General features: G+C 48.8%; 1 protein-coding gene across 1 annotated transcript in view; it reads left to right on the plus strand.

Annotated features, from left to right (window-relative positions):
- The window catches only part of CNNM4 (cyclin and CBS domain divalent metal cation transport mediator 4), a 50,611-nt gene that overhangs the window by 20,064 nt on the left and 3,999 nt on the right, over positions 1-26,548 (plus strand). The window contains exons 2-5 of the mRNA XM_053401544.1: positions 18,070-18,213; positions 19,470-19,607; positions 21,254-21,423; positions 23,339-23,438. Of these exons, the coding sequence (XP_053257519.1) occupies positions 18,070-18,213; positions 19,470-19,607; positions 21,254-21,423; positions 23,339-23,438 (552 nt within the window). The remainder of the gene's footprint in view (positions 1-18,069; positions 18,214-19,469; positions 19,608-21,253; positions 21,424-23,338; positions 23,439-26,548) is intronic.

Consider the following 26,548-nt stretch of genomic DNA (forward strand, 5'->3'; position numbering starts at 1 on the left):
AACTCTGCAGTTCTATGAGTCTATTATCCAGAGTGAGCTGGATTCCTCTGGGCAGGGCCAAGAGGGGACAGCTATTTTTACAATTAGATTTTCTGTTTATAGCCCAAATATGTAACCCTGTATAAAAACAGGCAAACCAATAGTTTTAGAATGATCCTTTTGCACAGCTCCCACCATGAATTTCCATCATGAAATTCCCAGGAGAAATTTCCAGGGGACTCTTGCCCCATGGCTCAAGTCTGCTTTGCACATGGAAATTCCCAGGTTCAGTGCCCGACGCCTCCAGGAAAATGAGCCCTGCTTGAAATCTGACTGTCTGACTGAAATCCGACTGATGTTGCTGCTAGTTGATAGACCATTCTGGCCAGATGGACCATTGATCTCACTCTGTACAAGGCAGATTACTGTGTTCCTATTTAGAATTCATTTAGAATTATGAGGACTGAAATCTTACTTGGCCCTACAAAGGGCTCCAGCTCACTGACAGAGCCTATGCTTTACACCAGTGTTTCCCAGACTTGGGTCTCCTGTTGTTTTTAGACTGCAACTCCTATCATCCCTAGCTAGCAGGACCAGAAGTCAGGGATGATGGGAATGATGGTGATGAAGGGCCAGCTAGGGCTGCTTGAAACCCTGGAGCTGTCCACAAAGTAGACAGACATCTTAGATGGCCCAGTGGTCAGACTAAGGCTTTGTACACACATTCAAATCACACTGCTCCTCTTTCAAGAGCCTCCCCAATCCGCCCCTCCTGCCCCACTCATTCAGCTGCCTTTGCTTCCCTTGTGGTCCCTAACAGGAAAGAGTCCAGCATCCTCAGTTTTATCTGCTCCTGTGGAGCAGAGACACCATTAACTGTGGGCAAGGACTTGTGGTGTGCAGATGAGCCACTGGCTGCAACTAGCCCGCAGATTATGCTTTGGCTTAGATAGAGGCAGGGAACTCGCTTTGCTCTGAGGGAGTCCTGGAGGGTTGCTGAGAAGGGAATGTGGCTTTTGAATGAAAAAGGTTCCCCACCCCAGCCTCTGAGCATGTGCTTAGCCTGGCAAATATGGGTTTGTATCAGAAATGATTTTACCGTCCTTTTGCCCAAGAAAACCTGAGCTTTCTTCATTTCTGCTGCATAATGGGGGTGGGTGGGGAGTGATTTTATAGTTGTCACAGTTAAAACAGTTGAGAGTCAGAAACCCTCGCTGATCTTCTCCTTATAACCCCGGCGTCTCCTGGTCTATCTTCTGCCTGCCTCTGCTGCAGCAGACCTTGAAGACTGCCTGGCAGGTCAGCTCTAGCTCTCTGGTGAAGCATCTGCCTGGCATGCGGCTTCAGTCCCTGGCATTGCCAGTTAGGGCAGAAACTGGGCTGCTCTCTGCCAGTGTGGACAATACTGACCTAGATGGAGCAGTGATTTGACCTGGTACAGTACAAGGTAGCCTCTTATATTCCAAAGTAGATCCCAGAACTGCTGCCTGGGACCCTGCGGTTTGTGGAAGGGGCCTTTCAGGAGGAATTTGAACATTCCTGTGTTCCCAGGGATTTGACAGCAGAAAGACCCCGAGATCACTGGATGAGACAATCTTTTAAAAGAAAAAATATTTTTAGAATGCTTTAACTCTTTTTAGAATGTTTAAACTATTTTTAGATTTCTTTTTTTGGGATTCACTGGCGGAGGAAGAGGAGTGGGGGGGGAGCACACCGCTCCCGGCAGCGCAATCCCGGTGGGGTGCCATCGCGGCTGCCCCCCCATGCTGGACGCTACACCCCCACCTGCGCTGGCGCGCCACGCCCCCAGGGCGCACGCCAGCCCCCCCCGCCTTCTCTCCGCGCCCCCCCCCCGGTGCCGGAGCCTGAAGCTCCACCAATGTGGGGGTTTATGGTTGTTTTGTTAAGGATGCATTTTGCCACCCTGGGCTCCTGCACGAAGAAAGGCTGGATAAATAAAACAATCTTTTGAATTCATTAAATGAATAAGGGAAGCTCCATTTTAGTTGAAACAACACTACCACTTTCCCCAAAGGGAAACTTCAGAATGAAGCTGAAGTAAACAGAAAATGGATTTCATTAGCAAATCTGACAGTGGAGACCTTGGGTCTTAGCAAATCCTGGGTGTGGCTCCTTCACTACAGAAAATGATTTTTCTCCTTGAGGTGCCTATTTGCCCTGCGGATCTGGCCCTGCCCATGTGCCCCACCCAGCGGCAGCTCGCCAGAAGGGAGTCACACCCCTCTTGATGGGCTCTCCTCTTCCATGTGTTCATAGGTACACCTGCGGCGCTTTCTCTCTTGTATTGCTTGACCTTCTGTCCTTGCTTTGTGGTTTAGTTATTTTTAAATAAATTCTGTACTCAGAGTTGTTGCAGCAACTCGGCTAAGAACCGAGCTAGACGAAGCACCCTAAATGCAATTAGCGATTTTGTGGATGGCTTATTAAAATACCTGGTCCCTGGAGGTGGGGAGGGGGCAGTCTGAACGGCATCCTGGTGTGGGAGGAAGGACATATGGGTTTTAAATCATAGCCACCGCCCCCCAGCAGTTCCAATTCAGTTTGCCTCCCCCCACCCTATTTCCACCAGGCCTTCTTCTTGCATTGGAAGGAAAACTCCATTCATGCCTATAAAGTTTTTCTTATAGTGCAGATAGCAGCCATAACCAGCCTGAAATGGGTCATGATTACCATGGGGGAGGGGCTTAAAACCCCTAAGCTTCCTTCCCTGTTGCTTTCCATGCATACTGCGTATTTAGGTTTTTTTAAGCTGTCCACACTCTTTCTGTGTAAACTGGTGTCTTGTCCAGTTTGGCACCCTGGTGGCCGCTTGGTGTTTCTGATGAAGCCATTCTGGCCCCATGTGCACACAGTGATGAACCTTTTTGGCTTATTGTGGCTTCCTTCCTGCTTGCAAGCAGTAATCTGGTGCACACTGCCTTATCGCTCCCACAGAGATCATGGCTTTGGGCTCCCTAACATACCATGAGGGCTAACAAGCCTAGGACTCGAAGGCTTTTGCCCATTAAAACCTTGTGCCATAGCAAACTGTTCAGTCTTTAAGGTGCCACAGCTCTCTCTGATATATAGAGGCATTTCCCCATAAATCCCAGTTTGCAGGGGGTGGCGAGGCAACAACACAGACTGGCTGCCTTTAGCATTCAAGCAAGGATGTTGGACTAGGATTTGACCCAGCAAGACCATCCTTGGGTTCTTAATTGGCTTTGGCAGCTGCACTGGCATAGAAAGCCAGTGTGGTGTTGTGGTTAGGGTATTGGACTAGGACCTGGGAGACGAGGGTTCAAGTCCCCTGCTCAGTCATCAGCTCGCAGGGTTGTTGTGAAGATTATGTGGCGGCGGGGGGGGGGGGGAGTCATGTACACCACTTCAAGCTCCTTGAAGGAAAGGCGAGATACAAAAGCTAGTGATTATGATAATTGGAATTGCAATGAACGGAGCCTCCAGGCTCAAAGGCTGTAATGCTGCCATATGGAAAGACTGTGCCCTGAGGCTGAGTGGGTTCATCCTGAGTAAGCCTCCGTTTCTGTCTGTCTGTCTGTCTGTCTGTCTATATGTCACACCATCAACTGCTTCACTTTCTGGCTTTTGCTCTCCTTTTCACCAGCTCTTTTTAGTGGAGGGACCAGAGATCTCTGGCAGCGACAGGCAGGCAGAGAAGGACAGGCACCTGGGGAGAGGTCCTGCCAGGATGCACCTTGCTTGGCAGTGGCAGCCCCCAATGGGCTGCTCTGCCGCCTTTGCCAGGGAAGGGCAGGAATTCCTGCCACCAAGCCGGCACCTGTGGATGGGTGCCTGGTTGCGCCCCCTAAATTTTTTGCACAGGGGCCTTCCCCCCCCCCCCCGCTATGCCACTGGGTCCCTGCTACACCACCGAAGTTCCTGCAGGATCTCGCAGGAGCATCCCGGAGCCTGTGGACCTGGCGTGCAGTAAGAGAGCTTAAAAGCTATGGTGCTTGATACAGAAATCCAGGGGGTGGACTAGGGGTCTCCTGCAATTCCACTTGCTTGAAGTCTTTTGGACTGGGGGGAGCAATCCCCCAATCTCTTCCCAGGTTGTTTGATGATGGCATTGCACGGAGTCACTGCTGGCCGCAGGAGCCTTCTTGCTGCGTGAGGTCACCATTGCCTATTTTTGGAACTGGAGTTAGTGTGACTTAATCCTCTTCAATTATGGCTGTCTGGGAACCCGGTGACAGAGCACACAGCAGTCTGGCAGCGCTAGCAGACTGAAACCTCCCAGCAAGAGATGTTTGTGTATGTTGCAGAGCTAGGAGTTGGGAAGCTGCCTTCTGCCGAGCCAGACTGTCCAGCCCAGTACAGTGGTACCTCGGGTTAAGTACTTAATTTGTTCCGGAGGTCCGTTCTTAACCTGAAACTGTTCTTAACCTGAAGCACCACTTTAGCTAATGGGGCCTCCCGCTGCCACCGTGCTGCTGGAGCACGATTTCTGTTCTCCTCCTGAAGCAAAGTTCTTAACCCGAGGTACTATTTCTGGGTTGGTGGAGTCTGTAACGTGAAGCGTATGTAACCTGCAGTGTATGTAAGCTGAGGTACCACTGTATTGTCTAATCTGGCTGACAGTAACTCTGTGGGGTCCTGGGCAGAGGTCTTTCTGCTCACCTTATAACTGAGGGTGGCGTAAACTGAGCCTGGGGGAGAGTGCATGCAAAGCAGACCCTTCCAGCAAGGCAAGGACTGGGAGTGCTGGAACCACAGCATATGCTCTTTTCAGCCCAGAATTCAGCGCATTCTTCAAAGCTCTTGAGAGCGAGTCTCAAGCTGTTGTTGGACTACAACTCCCATGCTCCCTAGCTAGCAGGACCAGTGGTCAGGGATGATGGGAATTGTCGTCCAAAACAGCTGGAGACCCAAGTCTGGGAGAGGTTAGTATAGTGGCTGCTTCAAGGGCCTGGTTGTGCACATTTTGCCCTTACAAATGTCTCAAACAACCCACGTCATGTATGGTGAAAACCAGATTTTAACCATCTGACTCCAGTCCTATGCAGACTTTTGTAGGGAGTGAATCCTATTGAATTCAATGGAACTTACTTCAGAGTAAACATGCGTAGCATCATGCTGCACACAATTTGGTGTTCCACCCCCCCACATGACATACAATTAACATGTTTTCGTAGCCACAAAGTGTGGTAGTGCCTGTTGGCATTTGGCGATATACTGCCTTTTAGCCTTGACCTTTTCTTAGTCTGCCATGGCTGACATAACCACTGGTGGAACGTTTCTCCCTGATTTTGTCCTTCTCTCTCTCTCTTTTTAAAACAGCTCCCCAAATTTGTGACCATCACCATATCTTGTGGTAGTTTGATAAAGCAAGGATGGGGCTTGGAGCTGAGCCAGGGGCTGAGTTGAGTCATTTGGATCTGCTTCTCAAGGCTTTGTGTGTTTCCTGCTTCCGAGATAACAAGAGCTCAGTGCTTGCCTAAGGTTCAGTAGAAGAACTATGCACGTGTGTTGTGTGGGCAAAAGTGACTAATTTATTTAAATCATTTCTATACGGCTTTATCTCTTTTTTTAAAAAAAAATATGATAAACAGTTTACAATCTAAATTAAAACATCAAATAAAGCATTGCAAAATGTCAAAGCATTATATATGAAGGTTAAATATACAATATACGTACATTTAAAGCAGCATAATTAACAGAAAAACAAAATATTCATACAAACGTTTGCATCTCATAGCTTTAGATGTTAGGAAAAACAGTATCTTGTCTTTGGCAGGTAACAGCTGCCACCCAAGACACAGTGTCTTCTTTCTGTCTATCTGCAGGTTGTAAAATTGCGAGGACAGCTTCAAATTCTTATCTCTTAGATTCACTAGCCAAGGGACATCAGCTTTCACCTTGGACTTCCCAGGGTGATGTTTGATGCTGAAATTGAAATCAGCCATTATTGCTACCTGCCAGTGAATGGTGGCGTTATACCTGGTGGAGGTAAAGCCATATTCTAAGGCGGTGTTATCACTGTAGCCAGAGCTTTCCAAACTGTGTGTTGTGACCCGTTAGTGTGTCGGCTGCAGTGTCATAGGTGTCTTGCATGAGCGCTTCCCACACTCCTCCCAGGACTGGAAAGGGGTTAGTTTAACCTCTGGTTTGCTAGTAAAACTGAATTACTGTGTCGCAAAATGATGCATGTCTAAAAAGTGTGTCATTAACATGAAAAGTCTGGAAAGCTCTTTTGTAGACCATAATATTAATTCATTCATTTCATAAAATTTATTCACTTCTTGATTGTAAAAAACCTTAAAGCAGTTTACAAAAAGATAAAACAATATAATCGAGGAAAAATCACAACCATACTATAAAACATACAAAAATTAAAATACTAAGACAGATTAAAATCACCTCAACTTTCTTTTTTTTTAATGAAATATTTATTGAGATTTTACAAAAACATAGGTTTACAGAATACAAAAAAGACATATGAAAAGAAAAAGATAAAAAAGAAAACATACAAAAATACATAAGAAAGAAAAAAGAAAGATAAAAATACAAAATACAAAAAACGAATAGATAAAAAAGAATTAAAAACAAATCCATTTTTGTAACTTTAAACTCATTAGCTTGTTTCCATGACCTCCTCACACCTCCCCTTTTTGTATTCCCATTTACATAATCAAATCAGCAAATCCTTACCCTCTTTCATTTATCTTAACTCTATATCTTAACATAAAAAATCACCTCAACTTTCTAAGCAGCTGGGTCGGCTTGTCTGACCAAGAATGTTCCAGCAGGTGTCAAGAAGAGCACAGGGAGTCCCAGAGTGCAGGTCCTGCCACATGAAGCAACTTCAAATGCAGAACGGGCATTGTGTGGCACCTGTAGCAGTGCCAGCTCCTCCGATCGAAGCGGCCAAGTAGGCACATGTGGGACAAGCCCATCTCATAAGTAATAGAGATTGCTCTGGAGCCTCTCTGCGACCATCCACTGCAAGGCCAGGAACTCCAGTTTTCCTGAGTGCTTGTGATACGTTTTCTGTCCTGGTGCTAATGTCCTTGACCCATAGCCAGTATCTCAGCTGGCTTCATGGCATTGGTAGAGAATGGCACCGAGCCCTTCGCTGAGGGCATCTGTCAACAGGTAGACTAAAAGGCAATGACCTATTTGGGGTCTCCAGCACAGCTCTTTATGTCAGGAGATTGTTCTGGGCCATCAATACACTTTGGAGTTGATCAGTCCAGGTTAACACCACTACTTTAAAAGGATAGACTAAAGAGGCTTGATACATGTCTGGGATAGCTCAGCTGGGAGAGGATGAGACTCTTAACCCCGGGGTCATGGGTTTGAGCCCCATGTTGGGACCAGATGGCTCTTGTGGTCCCTTCCAACTCTATGATTCTATATTTTAAAAGCATCATGAATGAATGTATCATAAGCATCACTGTTGTGGGACATCTAGGAGGAGATCTTTGTAGAATTAATAAAAAATACTGGGACAACCTGTTAAAGAAGAAGAAAGAAAACCTCCCAAAATAGTATTGTTGGACATATTCAGTGGAAACAACCTAGGGTTATTATATAAACATTTAATTGGTGACTTATTAATGGCAGCAAGAATACTGATAGCTAGAAATTGGAGAGAGGTAAAGGGTTTAAGTGTACAAAAATGGTATAATGTCATTGTCTGAAAAACAGACGAAAAACTTTGTGTACTTAGAGGGCAAAAATAGAGGGAGACTTTTATGGTGGACTGATGGCCATTCATCCAGCACAGGAACAAAGACTCTGCGGGACAAACTGTGCCTGCTGCATTGCATAATACACGATTGCATTAGCATCTTCCTTTATACTGACATAAGCAACTTTGGGACTCTCTCCAGTGCTTACCTGGATTTGCCTTCAGACTGGGTCAAAGGGGGGGTCAGTTTGTCACCCCTTCCTTTCAACGTTTAATATAGGTGCTTTTTTACTTCTTTATATAATGGAGGGCGATGGAAATGTAGGTCTTCTGAACTGGCTGTTGGTTTTATAGATTGATACCCATCTGCAATGGTGGGATTTGCCCCAAGTTTCCATCAGCTATGGAAAATGCCCTGATTCTTATCCCAGTATTTCTTGGGCCATTTCTTTCTGTGGTTCTGAAAGGCTACACAGGTCTACAGATGGTCCAGATATACTCTCTTGCCCCCTTCTTCCCATTGATATGATTCAGGATCAGTGCTAGAAACTGGGATTTAAAAGCTATTCACCACATGGCTCCTGGAAACCAGGTTGTGGGCCCAAAAACAAAATATCTAGTCCCATTTTTTTATTATTCAACAACACTTTTTTTATATATAAAAAAAGCATGGATTAAAGATGTGCGTCTTTTGGTGCTGCGCAAGCAAGGTGATCCACAGGGCATCGGGGCCCCAAAAGGCTGTGTCTTTGCCCACAGATCAGCTGATTCATGCAGCAGCGCAGCACCAAAAGAGGCGACATAGAAGACCTGGATAAAGAACTGAGGACATCTCAGTTTTCAGTCTCATCACTAGCCCATCATCACTGATGCCAGGGCCTGAAGGCAAAATTGGTTCACAAGGATGAAAATAGGTCTTCAGAGTCGCTCTGTGGACTCTGTGGGACATATCCTGTCCTTGTCATTGATGACCATTCTTTTGGAGATCCAAAATAAAATCTGCAAAAAAAGATATGTCAGCTGGTCTTCTTAAGAAAGAAACAAATTTCAGTCCTATGAAGTGGCATAGCATGGGCAGGGGGTGGTCCCGGGCACACAATCTGGGGTGTGGGGGGGGTGCAAACCAGCCCCCCTCCACAGAGATCCCGTCATGTCCTCTCTGGCTCTGCAGCAAGGGCTGGGGGAGTGGGGAGGGTGATGAGCACCCTCCACGCCCTGCCCCCCCCCCAGTGGTGCCAGCGGCAAGGGCTGGGTTAGTATGTTCCTGCAGAAGCACAGAGAAAGGGAGAGTTCCCGCAACTATTGAAAATTAACGTAGTGGGTAAGGAAATGAGCGTTATCATATTAATAAACATGTAGACAGTGTGCAACACAATAAATCACATTGTGAAGCAGACGCTCTCAGTGAGTCCGGTCCTAAGCCTTTGTTCCAAGTTCAAGTCTTCCCTCATCCCTTTTTAAATTTTTTTAAAATAATATTTATTAAAGGTTTAATCAATACAAGTCTTCCCTCATCCTGTCCACCTGGCTCCTTTTCAAAAACACCCCTTTGCAGCCTGGGCTCTAAGCAGGAAGAGGGGAACAAATTAACTTTCTTGCTGAGCTGTTTGTGCAATTGAACAGAGGCCTAAAACTTGACTGTCCTGGGGCGGTGGGGAGGGGGGCACAGCTCAGCGTTAGAGCACCTGTCCTGCATCCAGAAGGCCCCCAGGTTCCATCCTCAGCATCTCCGGGTGGGGCTGGGAGAGACCCTGGGAGAGACCCTGGAGAGCCACTGCCAGTCAGCGCAGGCAGCACAGAGCCAGGTGGACCCGGGGTCGGCTTCTAGTCCAGGCTTCCCTCTCTTTTCGGAGAGAGCGGCTTGGCTTTTGCTTAAAGGGGCAGCAGCATATTAACTAACCATGCAGACTGTACATTTACATACGATTAAGGCAGACTCCGGTTGCCTTGTACTGAGTCCGGCAGTACCCAGAGCGTCACGACACCCCTGCCCCTGCCGTAAGGGAAGGGCGGTAGGCAGCTCAGTGGGTAGAGCACACACTTTGGGTCTCCAGGTAGGCCTGGAAGAGGCACCTGTCTGAAACCCTGGAGAGACACTGCTAGTCCTTGTCCAGTCTGGTGCCCTCCAGGTGGCTTAGACTACAACTCCCATCAGCCCAGGACCGCACAGCCTGTTGGGAGTTGTAGTCCAACTGGGTGGGGAAGGCTGCTGCTGACAGGCCCTGAGCTTGGTAGAAGGCAGGTTCTTGTGCCCTTCTCCTGTGTTCCTATGCCATCTTCTTTAGGGACAAGGAAAAAGTGGCGGCAGTGGCGGTGGTCTCTGCTGTGATTCCCAGGCTGCAGTTTCTTAGCAACACCCCTCTCTCTTTCCTGATGCCTCAAGGAGCTTACCACCCACCAGCTGTTTGCTTCTGGATTTCCTAGTCTCCTAAACCCATAATCCTGGGTTTATCAGGCAGAGAGGAGAGGTTGGGAGGGAGGGAGCTGTGCATTTGCTTCTTAATTACTTTGGTTTTCCTGCTCTGTGGGATGGATCCCTGGGGGCCTGGGCTGCCTTTTATTGCTGTCCGCTTGCAAAGTTCCTACACCGCTGCTCACAGGACAAAGTTCAGACTCAGCGTTGGAGATGTGACTTTATTGGGGTGTAATGGCACTTCATTCCACCCAAGGGTGGTGAGAATCCACGCTTGTGAGCAGATGGTGTGTAAAATGCCTCTCCAACTAAAATGTTAGTTTAGTTAGCTGTTTGTAGATTGCCTGTCATATGGCATTTCAAGACAGATCAGCAAGAATGCCGCAGTCTATTAAGCAAATAAAAATATCAAAAATCAAAAGATTTAAAAACTTCAAAAAATGAAATGCAACAACAGGGCAAATTAACATAATGCCATTTCTGGAACTAAACATTGCAAGGACCTGGGAACATTGGTGTGAAGGCACCATAGCACCAATAGTTTTGCCGCCCGTTTGCATTCCATTGGGAAGTGATTCCAACAAAGAGGGAGCCACCACAGAAAAGGCTCTCTTCCCGGTCACCACCAAACACAATTCTCCACAATGGTGTACAGTTAAGGGGCTCCTCAGCCCTTTGCAGTGACTGAATGGGGCACTATGAGAAGAGGCGATCCGTCAGATAACTTGATCCCAAGCTGTTTTGGGCTTTGTAGCTCAGAGCCAAAGCCTTAAACCTGTCCTGGAAGCTGACAGGCAGCCGCTGAGGTTCCTTCCGGCATGGTGTGACATGTGTCTGATTGGGCCCTGCAGTGCGCAGCCAAGGTGCCACATTATCCACTGGCTGCACCTTCCAGGCCAGCCCTGAGGGCAGAACACGCCAGCCTTCACGCTTCCTCTGCTCCTTCTGCCGCTGCTTTCCCCCCTCATTGAGCACACAAAACTGCATCACTCCTGCATGTTCAGCATAGAGGTGCTCTGTTGTTTTGCCACCAGCTGCACAGGAGCCAAAGGCCTGTCCTGGGTGTCTGACACAGAAGCAGCCTGGAGGCATGGATCACTCCCTGCCTTTCGCCCGCTGTGTTTCTACACTAGATGCGCAGAAGATGTGCCTGCCGTGCAGCTGATGGGCAACAGAAGGAAGGGCTGTGCCTTCTCCCCACCACCAACCCACTGGAAACAAAGGAGGGAGCACACTCACTGTGGAAATGCAGTGGGCAGCCAGGAGATGGCAGAGTGCCCATGCCTCTGTTGGCAGCCCGCTTGGTTTCTCTGCTGGGTGGGGAAGTGAGGGCTTTCCCCACTTCCTGCCCAGTGCCTGCCATTTAAAAAATAGCTTCCAGTTATAAGAAAGGAGATTCTGACTCAACATCAGGAAGAACTTCCTGACAGTAAGAGCTGTTTGACAGTGAAATTATCTCCCTCGGGAGGCTGTGGACTCTCCTTCCTTGAAGGTCTTTAAGCAGAGGTTGGATGGCCGTCTGACATAGATGCTTAGCTGAGATTCCTGCAATGCAGGGGGCTGGACTAGATGACCCTGGGTCCCTTCCAACTCTATGATTCGATGAGGGCTGTGGGAGGAGGGGCTGAGCAATCTCTCACTCCCATGGGTGGAATTCCTAGTCACCTCTGGTGAGTGGTTAAAAACAAGGGTGAGTTTGTTGTTGTTTAGTCATGTCCGACTCTTTGTGACCCCCTGGACCAGAGCACGCCAGGCACTCCTGTCTTCCACTGCCTCCTGCAGTTTGGTCAAACTCATGCTAGTAGCTTTGAGAGCACTGTCCCACCATCTTGTCCTCTGTCGTCCTCTCCTCCATCTTTCCCAACATCAGGGTCTTTTCCAGGGAGTCTTCTCTTCTCATGAGGTGGCCAAAGTATTGGAGCCTCAGTTTCAGGATCTGTTCTGAGTTACATCATTTTAACTTGCTTGCCCATGAATTGTGTCCAGTAATTTTAAGTTGTTTTAAACTTTTTTAAAAACAACATTGCCTCTCCCCACAGCTAGCAAAAGCAGAATTATCATGTTCTGGTCTGACACCAGATCCCATGCAGTGAGGCAGGTCAGGACTTGCAGGATCACAGACCAGGCTGAGGAGGCAAATATCCCCAGCAGAAGCTGAGAGCAAATGGAGCGCTCCTCTATTCCATGGCTGCCTCCTTGATGTGTTCCTTGTGCCACTTGGCCCGCAAGGTGCTGTGGGAAGGAGCCTGTTTGGTTCCTCAGGGGAAGGCACCCATAAGGATCCTGGCTCTGGCCCTCCATGCCGCAGTGGCAACAGAGGCTAGCCCACGAGGGTCAGTGGGGTGCTGTCCATCCTCCTGCCTTCTTACTATCTGAACTGCTGTATTCCCTCATAGTGTCTTAAATGTGTGTTGACGTCGTTTTCTGATGCACAGACCATAATTGCCATAATTAATGTGTTCATTACTACCTTTCCCCAAAGATTCATTTCCGCTATTTAGATCAGAGGGGCCGTGTCTCCCTGGCAGAGTGTCTGCTTTGCATGCAGAAGGTCTCGGGTACAGCCCTCAGCCCCGCCAGGTAGGGATGAGAGAGAGACCCCATCTGAAGTCCTGGAGAGCCTATATGTGGTGGTGGTAGGGGTCTCAGGGCAGTGAGGGGAGTGTCTGTAAAAATTACTAGCCCGCTTGGACACAACATGCTAAGGATATAAGCTGTCTGTGGCACATGGAGGTGTTTTGAGTGGGGAGAAATCTGTGCCTGGTCACTTGGAGGCAATTCTTTTCTCGCCTTGGGCAAACAGCTGCTTTAGGACATTTCATGCTTGCAAGCAGAGGGTCATGTATCAGGGCAGAACCTCTGGAAGAAAGTGGTGAGTTCAAGGCGAGTTGTAAGTACAGTGGTGCCTCGGGTTACATACGCTTCAGGTTACAGACTCTGCTAACCCAGAAATAGTGCTTCAGGTTAAGAACTTTGCTTCAGGATGAGAACAGAAATCGTGCTCCGGCGGCAGCGGGAGGCCCCATTAGCTAAAGTGGTGCTTCAGGTTAAGAACAGTTTCAGGTTAAGAATGGACCTCCAGAACGAATTAAGTACTTAACCTGAGGTACCACTGTATACTGTTTATTTTAAATTTATGTTTAGTACATATTATGGTTTTATTTGGTTTCCATTTTATTGTTTTACTTGCATATATTGCAAACCACTCTGGGATCTTAATCAATAAAAGGTGGCTTAAAAATGGAACAAATAATAAAAATTTTAATTGGTGAGGGGGTGAATAAGTGGCATGAGGTTTTCTGCTGCCAGGTTATTGACAGGTGTTTCTGCACAAAGTTAGCCTCCATCTGTTTTGCATGTCTCCGTGTTCCTGGGCCCAATTCAAAGTGTTTGTTTCGGCCTGAAATACTTGGGACCCAGGTAGTTCTCAAGGTGCCTTTCCCTTTTGACAGACTGGCCAAGGCCATGAGATCAAGGGAGAGGGGACAGGAGACAGGGCCTTCTCTGTAGTGGTGCCCCAGCTGTGGAATGCTTTCCCTCTGGAAGTGCAGATGGAGGCAACATTACTCAGTTTCTAGACCTGGTTACAAAAATGTGTTCTTTCAGGCCTTTGGAGATACCCAAGCTAGTTTGGTTTTACCTGCTGCCTAACCTCACATACCTGGGAGTCAGCCCCACTGAATGTGGCCGGACACTGCCCTGCGTCTTCAGATACCTTGGAAATTGCCTTGTGGTTACTTTGTAATGAAGGGTGGTCTGTTAATTTTGTTAATAATAAACAAATGATGATCATAATGATGCTGCTGTTGGGAGTGCAGAGACCCAGTGATGTTTCCAGGGGAGTTAGCAACTGAGGTGAGAGGTGAAGGGCCACGCTCCGTTCTGTAGCAAAGAAGGATTTCATATTAAGCTCTGGCCAGTAGAGTTTAGCAGCATTCCTATTCCAAGGAAGAAGACAATTGCCCTGACTCTGTCTTTGCTATGCAGTTCAGTGAGATAGAAACAGCACATTTGTCATGAGAAGTTATGTATTTCTCCTGGAATTAAAGATTAAAGATGGGCCCTTCCTTGCCTCTCATCAGATTGACTAGGAAACGAACTATTTATTTGCTGGGGGGCTACTTTGAATGGGGATACAGGGACAAAAGGCCAACCCCACAGGGAACCCTCTAACCCCATGAGTCCCATGCAGGAGTGGGCCCCCCCTCCCCCGTTTTCCCAGGGCCAGCTCTCTACCTGAGAAGCCTTCTCCTGCTCAAAGGGGGAGAAGAAGCGGGGGGGGGGACTTCTGGTGCTGGCCCCTCCTTTTGCAAGGAGCGTTTCCAAGCCCCTGGAACTCATTTCTCTCTCAGCAAAATCTCCAGCCCAAAGGACCCAAGCCCAGAGGAGGATGCCTGCCACGTCTCTGCATGATCTGTTAGCCCTGCCTTGCCTCTTGCTAGTTCAACCTCCCCTGGGATCAGGGAATTCTGGCTAATTTCTACACTGGTTTGATTGGGACACTCAGGCACTTTTGACACAGGAAGTCTTCACCTCTAACGCATCAGGGGAGCAGCAGGACAGTGTGCTCTGCTCAACTTCAGCCCCACATCTTTGCATGTTGAGCAGGAAGGTGGGGGGAATTTTTGGACATTCAGCTAATTTTGCTTAGAACCCTCCATGTAATTGGGAAGCCCAGTTTGCACAGGATTCCCGTTCAGGTGGAGATTATAAACATACTCAGATGAACACATGACGATGTTTGGGTGGAGCCAGCAAGGATGGGGCAGGGCAAGCGCCTGTGGCCCCTTTCCTTCCTCAGTGCATTCTGAGGGCACATGAGGCAAATGCTGACCTCCTGGCTTTGAGGCAGCCTTTGCCAACCTCTAAATGTTTTGGACTACAATTCCCATCAGCCCCAGCCAGCACGGGTGGCAACTGCAGTCCCGCACATCTGCCAAGCTGGTCAAGGTGGCTCTGAGGACAGGCCGTTCTTGTCCTTTACGTTACTTAGTAATGGATCAAAATGTGCCTCTTTTGTATTTGCTTTGCTTTTTTGTATTTGAAATGTGTTGCACATTCTTGTTTGGAATCAACGCATGTAGGCAAAATGGCTCTCTGCCCCCCTGCATTAATTAAAACAAGTTTGCCTATGAATAGCATCACACAGTGTTAAAATGACAACATAAATGATTTAGCCTACAAAGATGAGTAGACGGAGAAGACCAATTAAGCATATGAAATGGTAGATACCAAAGGTGAGCTCAGTCCTTATGCGTGGCCAATGTGGCACCTCCAGATGTTAGTTGACTGCAGCTCCCATGGCAAGATGGCTGGGCCAGACCTGGAGGGCACCAGCTTAGTGGTTAAAACATCACCAACCACATGTAAGAATCCTAAAAACCATTATTTTGGGGAGGGGGAGTAACCCAGGAGCGGGGTGACAAAAAAAAAACACCCCACAGCTCGGCGACTGAAGATACTTAATGACCAGATAATGCTGTATTTCTGTTGGGGGGGAAGGGGGGGGGATGGAGTATGTTGCGGATTCCTCTTGTATCACCCTAACTTTTTGGAGGGGTGCTTTGACAATCAGAAATTTGGGGGAACTGTGCAGTAGCAGAGCAGACCAAATGCTCTGAGGAAGGCTTGAGTCCAGAACTTTTCCCACATAGCTCTGCATGGTGATGTACCGTATTTTTCGCTACATAAGATGCACTTTTTTCCTCTTAAAATCTAAGGGGAATGTCTGTGTGTCTTATGGAGAGAATGTGTGGTCCGTGGGGCTGGCGGGAGACCCAGGCTTCCCCCACCAGCCCTGACAAGCTCCCTGATCTGCTCTTTGGGGCTGGGGGTGGAGGAAAGCCGGAGCTGCCAGCCCCAAAGAGCAGGTCGAAAGGAACCCGAAGGAACTCCCACCTCGCTCCGGAGGCTTTGGGTTGCATTCACTGAAGGCGACTGAACGCACCTTGAACGCACTGAACACACCTTGTTTTAGAGGGGGAGAACCAGAAAAAAAATTCTCCCCCTCTCTGCGCAGCGCCCCTCCAGCGAAGCGGCAAGAGACATGGAAGGGGCTCTGTTTCTCCTGCCGCTTTGCTGAAGGGGCACTGCGCAGAGAGGGGGAGAAGTTTTTTTTCTGGTTCTCCCCCTCTAAAACAAGGTGTTTCCTATGGTCGGGTGCGTCCTATAGAGCGAAAAATATGGTATGTCCCTGTTGCATTCTGGAAAGAGTCCCGTCGAGAGCACCTTCAGAGTATTCACAGCTTAACAGTTCCAAAGGGCAGGAAAGCTCCCAGCTTTAGCGTCCCCCAGAGTCAGGCTCATCTAGGCATCTTTGCTTCACAACACCAGGCCCTGCTGCTGATCTCCACTATCTTGTGGCCAGCACGTGACCTGCCAGTTTCCAACAATGTGCTCAGGAAGAACCGCAGCGCAGGGAAAGGCAACTGGTTCCAAGGACTTCATTCATCAGGGCAGGATTAAATCAAGAAATAAGAGCTCCCTTCTGTCCATCAGGCAGCGCCCTTGAACTCGTATTCCCAGATTTCCATCATGGGCAGTGGCTTTTTGTCCTCCTGTTATTTAACTGTCTAATTATTATTTTCACAAAAATTATATACTGTGTGATTGCAAAAAACATGAAAACCTCAAGCAGTTTGCAAATAAAATAAAGCAGTGAACTTATCAGTGAAAACAGGCAAAACCAACTTTTTAACCGTTGCTACCAAAAGGTAGCTGCAATTCCAAATCAATTCCAGAGGGAAGAGGGGTCTCCCCATCATGTTCAGCTCCTTTAGCAGACTACAGTTCCCAGAATTCTTTGAGGGAAGCCATGGCTGTTTAAAGTGGTAAGATCCTGCTTTAAATGTATAGTGGAAATGGGGCTGGCATGGGAACCAAGAGCTGGCACAGATGACATTAAGCACCCAGCGATCTCTTCCAAATTCCCACTCGCCCGTGGCCTACTCATGTGAGCAGTTCGACATTGAAGGAGAAGAATTGCATGGAATTGCAGCTCCCCCTCCGTGTCTCAGAAACCACCTTTCCAATCAGCAGTGGCTGAGAAGAATTCCTGCCTAGCCTGGGAGGTCTCCTCCCACCCACAGCGCAGAAGGGGAGAAAAGTGGTTCTCCCCCCTCCTTAATTGCCAGGACATCTAATTGCTTTTCTCTCTCTCTAATGCTGTAATAGCAGTCAGAATTGCACAGACTGATCCTCCACCGGGTTTCGCGAATGGCCCAAGAGTGAGGAACAGGAGAGCATTGTGCAAAAGACTTCTGGTTTATTTTTTCAGACTGTATTCATGTGGGAACCTTCTGCCTCTCACTGCCATCCCTGCCTCCAAAACTTCCCACAGCCCTGTCCCTGCTCATGTGCTCAAGCTAGCCTGGCAAACAAGCGGAGCCCTGCTGAGCCACTTGATGCACAAACTCACTCTGGCCTGCTGTGGACACCTTGGCCTCCTACCAAAATCATTCAAGCCCTTTGTTTAGAGTGTGCAGTACCCTTCCCTAAATTAAAACTAATCCCTATAGTTTCCCTTGGTCCTTGGTTTGATTTCCTCACAACATTTGGGGTGGTATCCAGTGCTAGTCCTACTCAGCGTAGACCCTCTGAAGTTAACAGACATGACTACCTTAAGTTATTTAATTTCAGCAGGTTTACTCTGAGTAAGACATAGTCGAATACAACCTCTGACCCCACATCTTGACACCAAGGGTTGTTTGTGACCAGTGCCAGTCCTACATCAGAGTAGACCCATTGAAACTAATAGACACGGCTAACTTAGATCCTCTAATTGGAGTGGGTCTGTTCTTAGTAGAAGTTAGTTGGATCTGACTCCAAGATTCCAACCCTCCCACCGTCTATGACCAGCTGTCTCTGAGCAAGAGGGACAGCTTAGGGTGAGCTGGCCACAGTCATAGGATTTCATTTTCCCAGGACTCTGCAGCAGCAACCAGGCAGATGATATGTTTCCAGAATGCATAACACTTGCGACTCTGTGGTGCTGTAATAGCTTATCTCGCTCTCTCTCCCACAGGTAAATCGCACCTGGCCATTGTCCAGAAGGTGAACAATGAAGGCGAAGGTGACCCTTTCTATGAGGTGCTGGGCCTGGTGACACTGGAGGACGTCATTGAGGAAATCATCAAGTCAGAGATCCTGGACGAGTCAGATATGTACAGTTAGGTCCCTTCCAAATCTCCGCTATTGCCGGGCAGGGTGGTGTGATGGCAGATCGGCTGTATAGTAATAAATATGTGAATATGTGGGTAGGACATTTTGTGGGTCTTCCTCTGCACCATAGGGCAGGGGCAGCCAGTGTGGCACCTCCACCTGCTTTGGACTACAACTCCCATCAGTCACAGCTGGCATGCCCAATGATCTGAGATGATGGAAGCTGCAGCTCACATCTGAAGCTGCGTGATTGAGGGTCTCCTGATGATCAGGTTTCATCCATGCAATATGCTGGAAGATTCAGGGCAGACAAAAGAAAGCACCTCTTCTCACAGAGCACAGTTAAACTATGGAACTCACTTCCATGGGAGGCAGTCCTCTTTTAAAGTCATCTGAGATGGTGGCCATCGCTGCCTCCTGCAAGAGCAGATTCCATAGTTCATGATGTCTTGGCTGGCTCAGAGATACTCCAGGCCTCTTCCCTAATGTTGACCATTTCTCATTTGGCCACATTGCAGCCTGGTCCTCAAGCACAGTGCTTTGCTTTTCCCATGAGTGCTGTGTCGACCATTAACTTCTCAGGGAGAAATTTAGGATTGCATTGAGGGACAAAATTGGGGCATTTGCCAAACTTGCCCCAGTGTTTCAGAAGGATTTGACTACTCCCAATGGTGTCCATAGTGTTAACTATGGGTCCCATAGAATTTAATGTGAGTTGTGCTCACTTTGGAAGCACATACAGTATACTAAAACTGGAATGATACAGAATTTAATGTGAGTCATTGAGTGCCATGCCACTCTGCCTGGAAACCCAGGGACAAGCTATTATTATCATCATCATCATCATCATCATCATCATCATCATTATATTTGTATGCCACCCATCTCACTGGGTAGCCCCAGTCACACTGGGTGGCCCCCAACATAATATTAAATATTAAAATATTAAGGAAGAGATACACAATGAAACCCCTGGAAATGTGAAAGGAATGTCCAACTCCTGATCTTGGGTACAATCTGATTTTACAGCCATTAGCAGACAGTGTCATAACTTTTCCCAAGCTTTACTCTGTAGCCCTGAGGACTAGAAAGATGTAAATTATATGAAAGCAGAAGACTTCCAGGAGTCTGAGTTACGTGCCCTTGTGGTAGGCACCAGGGTGCCTGGAACAAGCACAGTTTGTTTGCAGTAATACACTGAATAGTGAACTTGTTCTTGGGGGGACGCCCTTCCTCTCAACCTGTCCCCTTCCTCTTCTGCAGCTGACAACCGATCCAGAAAACGAGTGAATAACCAGAAGAACAAAAGGGACTTCTCTGCCTTTAAGGACAATGACACAGAGTCCAAGGTGAAGATCTCCCCGCAGCTGCTTCTAGCTGCTCACCGCTTTCTCTCTACGGGTAAGAGATCCTTTGGGAATCACTCCCCATTCTTGGTTCGAAATCCTGGAGAAGCATCAAGCACCGTCTGCTGCTCTTGATATAATGCAGACATTTTGCTTTAGAATCTCTCCCCCCTACGTGTGGAGCACAGAGAGCCAGGGAAGTACTGTAGCTGCAAATAAGTCATGGGCCTTACAAGACACGCCTCCTTAACATGACCTTTGACCCCTGAGAGGTGGGTTTTCAGGGCCAACCCTATCATTTGTAATCTATTTTTGTATTCGTAATCTGCTTAAACTTTTTTTGCATCATTTGCAAGAAATGCATCCACACCTGCGCAGGCAGGTACCCCCACCGTTTGATGTGGAATCCTCTTCCCTTGGCTGTCTTATCTTGAGGCCCATAATAAGAGCTGCCAAATCTGATTTCAAAGACTAATATGAGAGCCTTGTGAGAAGGTCATGCCCATTGTCTCATTCACAAATTACAGGGGATTTACCTTCTCAGAAAGACAAGCCCTCCATTATCCTGTCTGCTGTGGCTTTGGGCTTGAATGGGAGGTTGCTGCTGGCTCTGGCTGTCTATCCTCCCCCCTCTTCCTCGGCATCTCTTCCTTGCAGCAGAGTCAACAAAACACAGCCCCAACGTGGTTGCCAAGTTTCTAGGGAGGCAGCCAGCCAAGGATAGGCTACAACTGAAGATAGGGCAACGTAGGTTGTCTCCAGTGCTGGTCCTACTCAGGTTAGACTCCCTGCAATTAATGACATGGCTAACAAAGGTCCACTGCTTTTGGTCAGTCTGCTCTGAGTCCACCTCAGATACAACCATTTGCTTGCGGGGGCAGGAGCCGCAAGAGGGAGCCTTGCTCCTTAGAACACGGAAATGGCAAAGCCAGCTGAGAAGGAAAACACATTGCCAGGGAAGCCCCACTGAGAGAGACTGAGACCAAGAGAATATATAGATTATGACAGGGAAAATCCCAGGGCACTGTTGGTTTTTATTAAGTTGTTACTTATTTCATAAAATTTGCATGTCACTTGATAGTAAGAAAAAAGACCTCACAGCAATTTACAAAAAGAATGGAGCTATAAAGTTATCAATAGAAACATTTAAAGGCTGATATTTAAACAAACAAGCAAAAAACAAAACCAACGGTCAGCTGAAAACAGCAGAGGTACAATTCCCAGAGTTCCCAGTGAAGACTGATGGATGACCAAACCAATCCGTTGTAGACCTGGGAGGGATTCTCTTTGCAACTCTCCGTACCTTTAACAAACTACAGCTCCCACAATTCTTTGGAGGAACCCGTGACTGTTCAAAGTAGCATCATAGCACTTTGAATGCTGGCTCTGTATCTGCAGGGACGGGCCGTGGCTCTCTCCCAGGCCTCCCTGGAGAAGCCTTTCTGCATGCAAAGCAGGTCTTCTGACCACTGCCCTTTCCCAACAATTCTCACCCACTGAGGGTGAAGAAATATCAGGTCGATAAGAGCCTGAATTTCTGGTTTCAGTACACGTCTCTCCCGCCCCCCCCCCATATCTGCTTTTTTCTGGGCTTCACTGCTCCCACTTCTTTGCAATGCCTGGACCTGCCCCAAAAGGTTGATTCTCCTGGATGTTTCCCTCTGGGGTCTGACTTGCATGTCCCCCACCTGCTTTTTGCAGAAGTGACGCAGTTCACCCCCTCCCTCATTTCGGAAAAGATCCTGCTCCGCCTGCTCAAGCACCGCGACGTCATTAATGAGCTGAAGTACGACGAAGAAAACAAGAAGTGCCCCCAGCACTTCCTCTTCAACAGGAACAAGCCGGCTGACTTCTTCATCCTCATCCTGCAGGTAATCCAATCCCTTTGGCGTTTGGAAGCAGGGAGGGAAAGATTCTCACCAGTTTAAGGCAGTAGTGGGCGGGGCCAGGGGCAAAAGTGGGAGGAGCAACAGATGAGATTTTGCTACAGCCAGCTGCATTCCAGCCATGCAAAAGTCAGAGTTTTCCTCACCCGAACACCCAAGGAGTTCTCAGAGGAGCATCCTGAGGGCCAGGTAGAGGGCAGCATTGGACCTCTGACATGAGGCTCACCCCGCCCCCCTCCATTGTGCGGTATGGAACAGGAATGGCTAAACTGATGCCCTCTGAATGATGCTAGACTCCCAACTTCCCTCAGTCCAGCATGGCCAGTGGTCAAGGGTGATTGGGGGTCCCCACCCAGGGGGCCAGGAGGATTGTGGGAAGCGATATTGGGTGGGCCCACAGTCTGTGAGGTGCAGAGGCCAGCCTGTGAGCCCTTCCAGCGTATGTGCGCTGAGGATGCTGTCCTGCCATGCCCCCTGCCCCTGTGGTGCTCGGCTTGAAAAGTCAGATGAGCGCCACACTCCATAGTCGCCTTTAACTGGACTTAACCATCCATGGGAGGGGGTCTCTGGCACAATCCATAGGCTCCCCTCAACTCCCCTCTGCCACCTTTTCACTCCTTCAAAGATGTATTGCCCCAAGCCGGGTTTCTGATAGGTGTTTCTCAATTCCCTTTGTTCCTGCTGCTTTGTTCTGAACTTTGTTCTGAACTTTTCTCACCTCTTGCATAGCCAGTCAAGAGGCATGTGGTGCAATTTAGTAACATATGAACATTTGGCCTCAGTTTGGAATTATCTCTTTGTTCCTTTGTCTCATACAAAGTGAAGGCTGATAACAATACTGACCCTCCTCTATTAAACCAGCCCTGCTGCCCTCAAATCCTCTCTCCACATCCACCTCTTGCCTCAACTTGGCTTCCAAATTGTCTCCCACCAGCATTTCAAGCTCTTATCCAATCACCAGTCATTTCCAACTGCACACACTGCCTCATAGCTGTCAAGTGCCCCTTATTTGAAGGGACAGTCCCTTATTCCAGCGCCATGTCCCGCTGCTGTCCCTTATTGATAGATGTTCCCTTAAATGTCCCTTAAATGATGTCCCTTAAATTTCAAAGGAAGCAGCTCCTCTCCCTCCCTCCCTGCCGGCCAGGAAGGAGGGAGGCTCCAACTGTGTTGCTTGGCTATGTTGCTCACCCAATAAGAAGTCTAAGAACGACTGGGAGGTGGAGCTTGCATGCCTTGTGTGTGGCTAGTTAATGTAAGCTGAGGGGTTTTTTGAATGCTGGACGCCATTTTGTTGCACGTGCTGCTGCAAACTTTGCAATGCAAAGCCAGGCCGGGGAGCCATCTTAAGTTGAAGCTGCATAGGCCTTGTGGTGCATGTGATTCAGATTCTGTTCAGTTGAAGCTCTGGTTACAAAGTTGGTTGGACAGTGTTCTCGAAGCTACCAGCATGAGTTTGACCAGACTGCAGGAGGACAGGAAGACTGGAGTGCCTGGAACAGGTGAGGCTGCAGGTCCCTTATTTTCAAGGCTGCTGGTCCCTTATTTTCAAATCTGTAAGTTGACAGCTATGCTGCCTCCTGCTTCCAACCTAACACATACCTTAATTTAAATATTATACTTAACCTACACATTTACCTTACAATACTGCACATGCACACAAATACAGATGTTCCTTAAAGAAATGCCCAAACTTCTCCCACACCTGTTTGTTGCAGGTAGAGGCTGACATTCATAGGCTAACTGTGCTCCCCCCCCCCGCTCCCCCATCTTGGAAGCTTGTGTGCCATTTTTCACCTTCTCATTGAAATATCTCTTTAGTGCAGTGCAACTGCTGCTGACTCTGGCTGCTTCGTGGAAGCTCCTGAGAATCTCACGTGACTATTTGTATTTCTCACAGGGCAAAGTGGAGGTGGAGGCTGGCAAGGAGAATATGAAATTTGAGACCGGTCCTTTCTCCTATTACGGAGTGATGGCATTGAGCCCGTTGGTCACCACAAGTAAGGACCTGCATGCGGAGGGGGCCAAAGGGAGACGGCCACAAAAGGGGCATGGGGCCAGGCACCCTTCCCTGTGGAACCCCTTCCCTCTGTCTGTCAGTGGCAGTCCTTGAGGGCGGAAATGGTCAGCTGGCAAGCCATGAGGCAAGCCGGGCCCAGGAAATACTGTTTTTACCAAGCCCCCTGGGCGGTCGTCCACCAGGGCATGCAAACCCTGATGGACTTCAGCTCCCTTCAGCCCCAGCCAGTATAGCCAGTGGTTAAGGATGATGAGTTGTAGTCTGGCAACTTTGGGAGGGCCCCACACACTTTCCACCTCTGCCTTAGGCCTCGCTCAAGGCATGGTAGCAAAAAGTTATGCCCATCATTCACTTATAAGGGAAGGCAGATTCCATGGGAGAGAAGGAGGGCTCAACTCTCCTCTTTAGGCTTTGGATGTGACACACTATCCATGCCAGAGCGCATGTGCTCCATAAATGGGTGGGCCTGATTGTTCGCAGGGGGTGTCTTTCTTGTGCCTCCCCTCCAACAAAAGGGGTTGTGCTGCAGAATACATATCATGCACCCCCTGTTTGCAGAAAGGGCTGGGCTTCCAGAATACAGTTCATCCTGGCAGCCATGCCCATCCCAAAATGCTTTGCTTTTCCCTCGTAGCTGCACCTCCCAATCCTGGAGGAGACTGCCTCTTTCAGAGAGGGGTCTTTCTCAGCCCTGCTCAGAGATTTTGGGGATTAAACCTGGACGTTTTGCATGCAAAGCTCAAGTTCTACCAAGCTATGGTCCTTCCATGCTTAGGGCCCCCTTGCAGTATCAGAGGTTTCTGGGGCACAGCTTTTGACTCCTGTGTAGCCAGGCATGAATTCAGGAGCTGACCCTCACTAGGACATTGCAAGAGGCCCTGACACTCATCTGGAGAGCGGGCTGAAATAACCCCTGAGCTGTGGCAACCAGAAACCGCAAAACAGACCCCATGAGCATTTGAAGTTGCTTTCTCCCAACTTAGGCTTGTTTCTCCATGTAGCCCAGCAGCAGAAGCAGCTCTCTAAGGTGTTGTGCAGGACTTCCCCAGCCCAAGACCCGTGATCCCTTTAAGCAAGAAGTTAGGGCAATAAGAGGCCGGCCTCCTCCTGATGTTGTGGGCTGCAGTTCTTATTGTCGCTAATCATTGGCCTTGCTGGCTGGGGCTGCTGGGAGTTGGAGTTCAAATCTTGAGGGCACCACATTGGCTTCCCCTATGTAAAGGGATTGAACCTGGGATCTTCATGTCCTAAATCAGGAGCCTCTCGCTTCTTGAGGGCCACTTTGTCCTCTGCTGGCATCCCTTTGTCTTGAGAGACAGTGGAGTGCACCTCAGGGCGTGAAGTCAGACCCCTGTGTTAGCTGGGCTGCTCAGACAACAAGACCCCTTTCTTGGCCTCTCTGATGTGGTCCAAAGGAAAGCAGAGCAAGACCTTTGGCACCAGCTTAGCTGCAGGAATTGCTGGAAGGAGGCGTACAAGGTGCCATCCAACCAGCTTAGGGACTTCACTCTGGATTTGTGTAGGGTTCACTCCTTAGCCTTTTCTTCTCCCAGTGATGTTCTTCAAGGCAGTGGAGGTTCAGGATCAGAGTTTTCCTTCTCCTACATGGGTTCCCTTCCCAGGTTGACAAGCCCCATCTTCTCCAACTCTGTCCTCTAGGGGATGGAAGAAGGACCAGAAGTATATTCCAGAAATTGCCCTGCTCAGTTGCAAGCTCTTGAGCTCCACACTCCATTTGCTGCCATCCTGCATGAATGAATGGGTGCTTAGTGCTAAATAAGCCATTGATGGAGCAGAGGGGGTCCTCTTAGGAATGGCAGTTCCCCCCCCCCTTTCAAATCACCACTCAGGTGAATTGGATCTTCCCTTTCCTTCCACATAGCAGTTGTGTTACACCCACTACCGTGGAAGGTAAAGAGCCACATAGAAAGCTGTCTGACGCTGAGTCAGAGCATTGGTCTGTTTTCCACAGCATTGCCTACACTGACTGGCAGCAGCTTTCCAGGATTTCAGAGAGCGAGTGTCTCCCAGCCCTACCTGGCGATGCCAGGGCAAGGCAGATGCTCTGCCACTGAGCCCCGTCCCCTCCCCAGGACGGGAAAGGCAGAATGTGTGCAGTGCGGAAGGAGATAAGGTGGTGGTCAGACCACCGCAGAGAGGTCAGGCTCAGAACAGTTCTCAGTGGAGACAAGATCAAACGACAACAAACAGGGACAGATATATACAATCTTGTGTGCTGTATTGAGATTTGTTTGTTTATTTGTTTGTTTGTGGAGGAGTAACTTGCAGGAAAGTTCCCATCAGCCTAAGCGTGCAAGCGTGGGAACAAACTCTCCAGTAATTTAACACCGGACTCTCCCACCCCCCACCCCACCCCCGAGGTGGCACCATCTCATTCTACATCTGTGGCTCTGCTTCTGTGTGCTCACGTCTTCGGTTTCCTCAGAGGAGAAGGGCCGCAGCTGGGGCAGAGGGCAGAACGGGGCATTGGCAAAGAGGAGGAAGGTTAGCCAGCCAGGAAGACTGGAGGTGAAGGTTGAGGGAAGAGTGCATGTCAGGGGCCAGACATAATTGCTCTGGGGCTGGCTGGGGGTCACAGGCCACCGACTGCCCATCCCTGCCCTGATGCTTGAAGAAAGCGGACTCTGCCGCTTCTTGGGTTACTGCCGTATTTGACGTTAGACTTCTGCCCCCTCGTGGCCGACCTGGTGCACATGGTCCTGCGCCACAGAATGCCAGGTGGCTCCTGTCCATCTATAGCAGGGCTGGGGCACCTTTCTCAGCACAAGGGCCACTTTCCCTTCTGGGGAATCTTCCGGGGGCCACATGCCAGGGTGGCAGGTCCAAAGTCACTTTTATCGAGCAAGCTCGTTTCCACACATACACATTCCCCTCTTGCTTGTTAGGAAGGAGGATGGAGTTCAAGGAGACCTAGCCATGCCAGGACACTTGGGGGGGTGGTGGCATGAAGCAGGACCTGTGAGGGGTAAGGCCTGTGGGGAGCCCCATATTGCCAGACAGAGAGGCCTGGAAGGCAGTGGTCAGCCGCTGAGCCTGAGATTCCCCACCTGTGAGCCAGTGTTTCACATT

This window comes from Podarcis raffonei, chromosome 8 (assembly GCF_027172205.1).
Source record: "Podarcis raffonei isolate rPodRaf1 chromosome 8, rPodRaf1.pri, whole genome shotgun sequence".
NCBI lineage: Eukaryota > Metazoa > Chordata > Lepidosauria > Squamata > Lacertidae > Podarcis > Podarcis raffonei.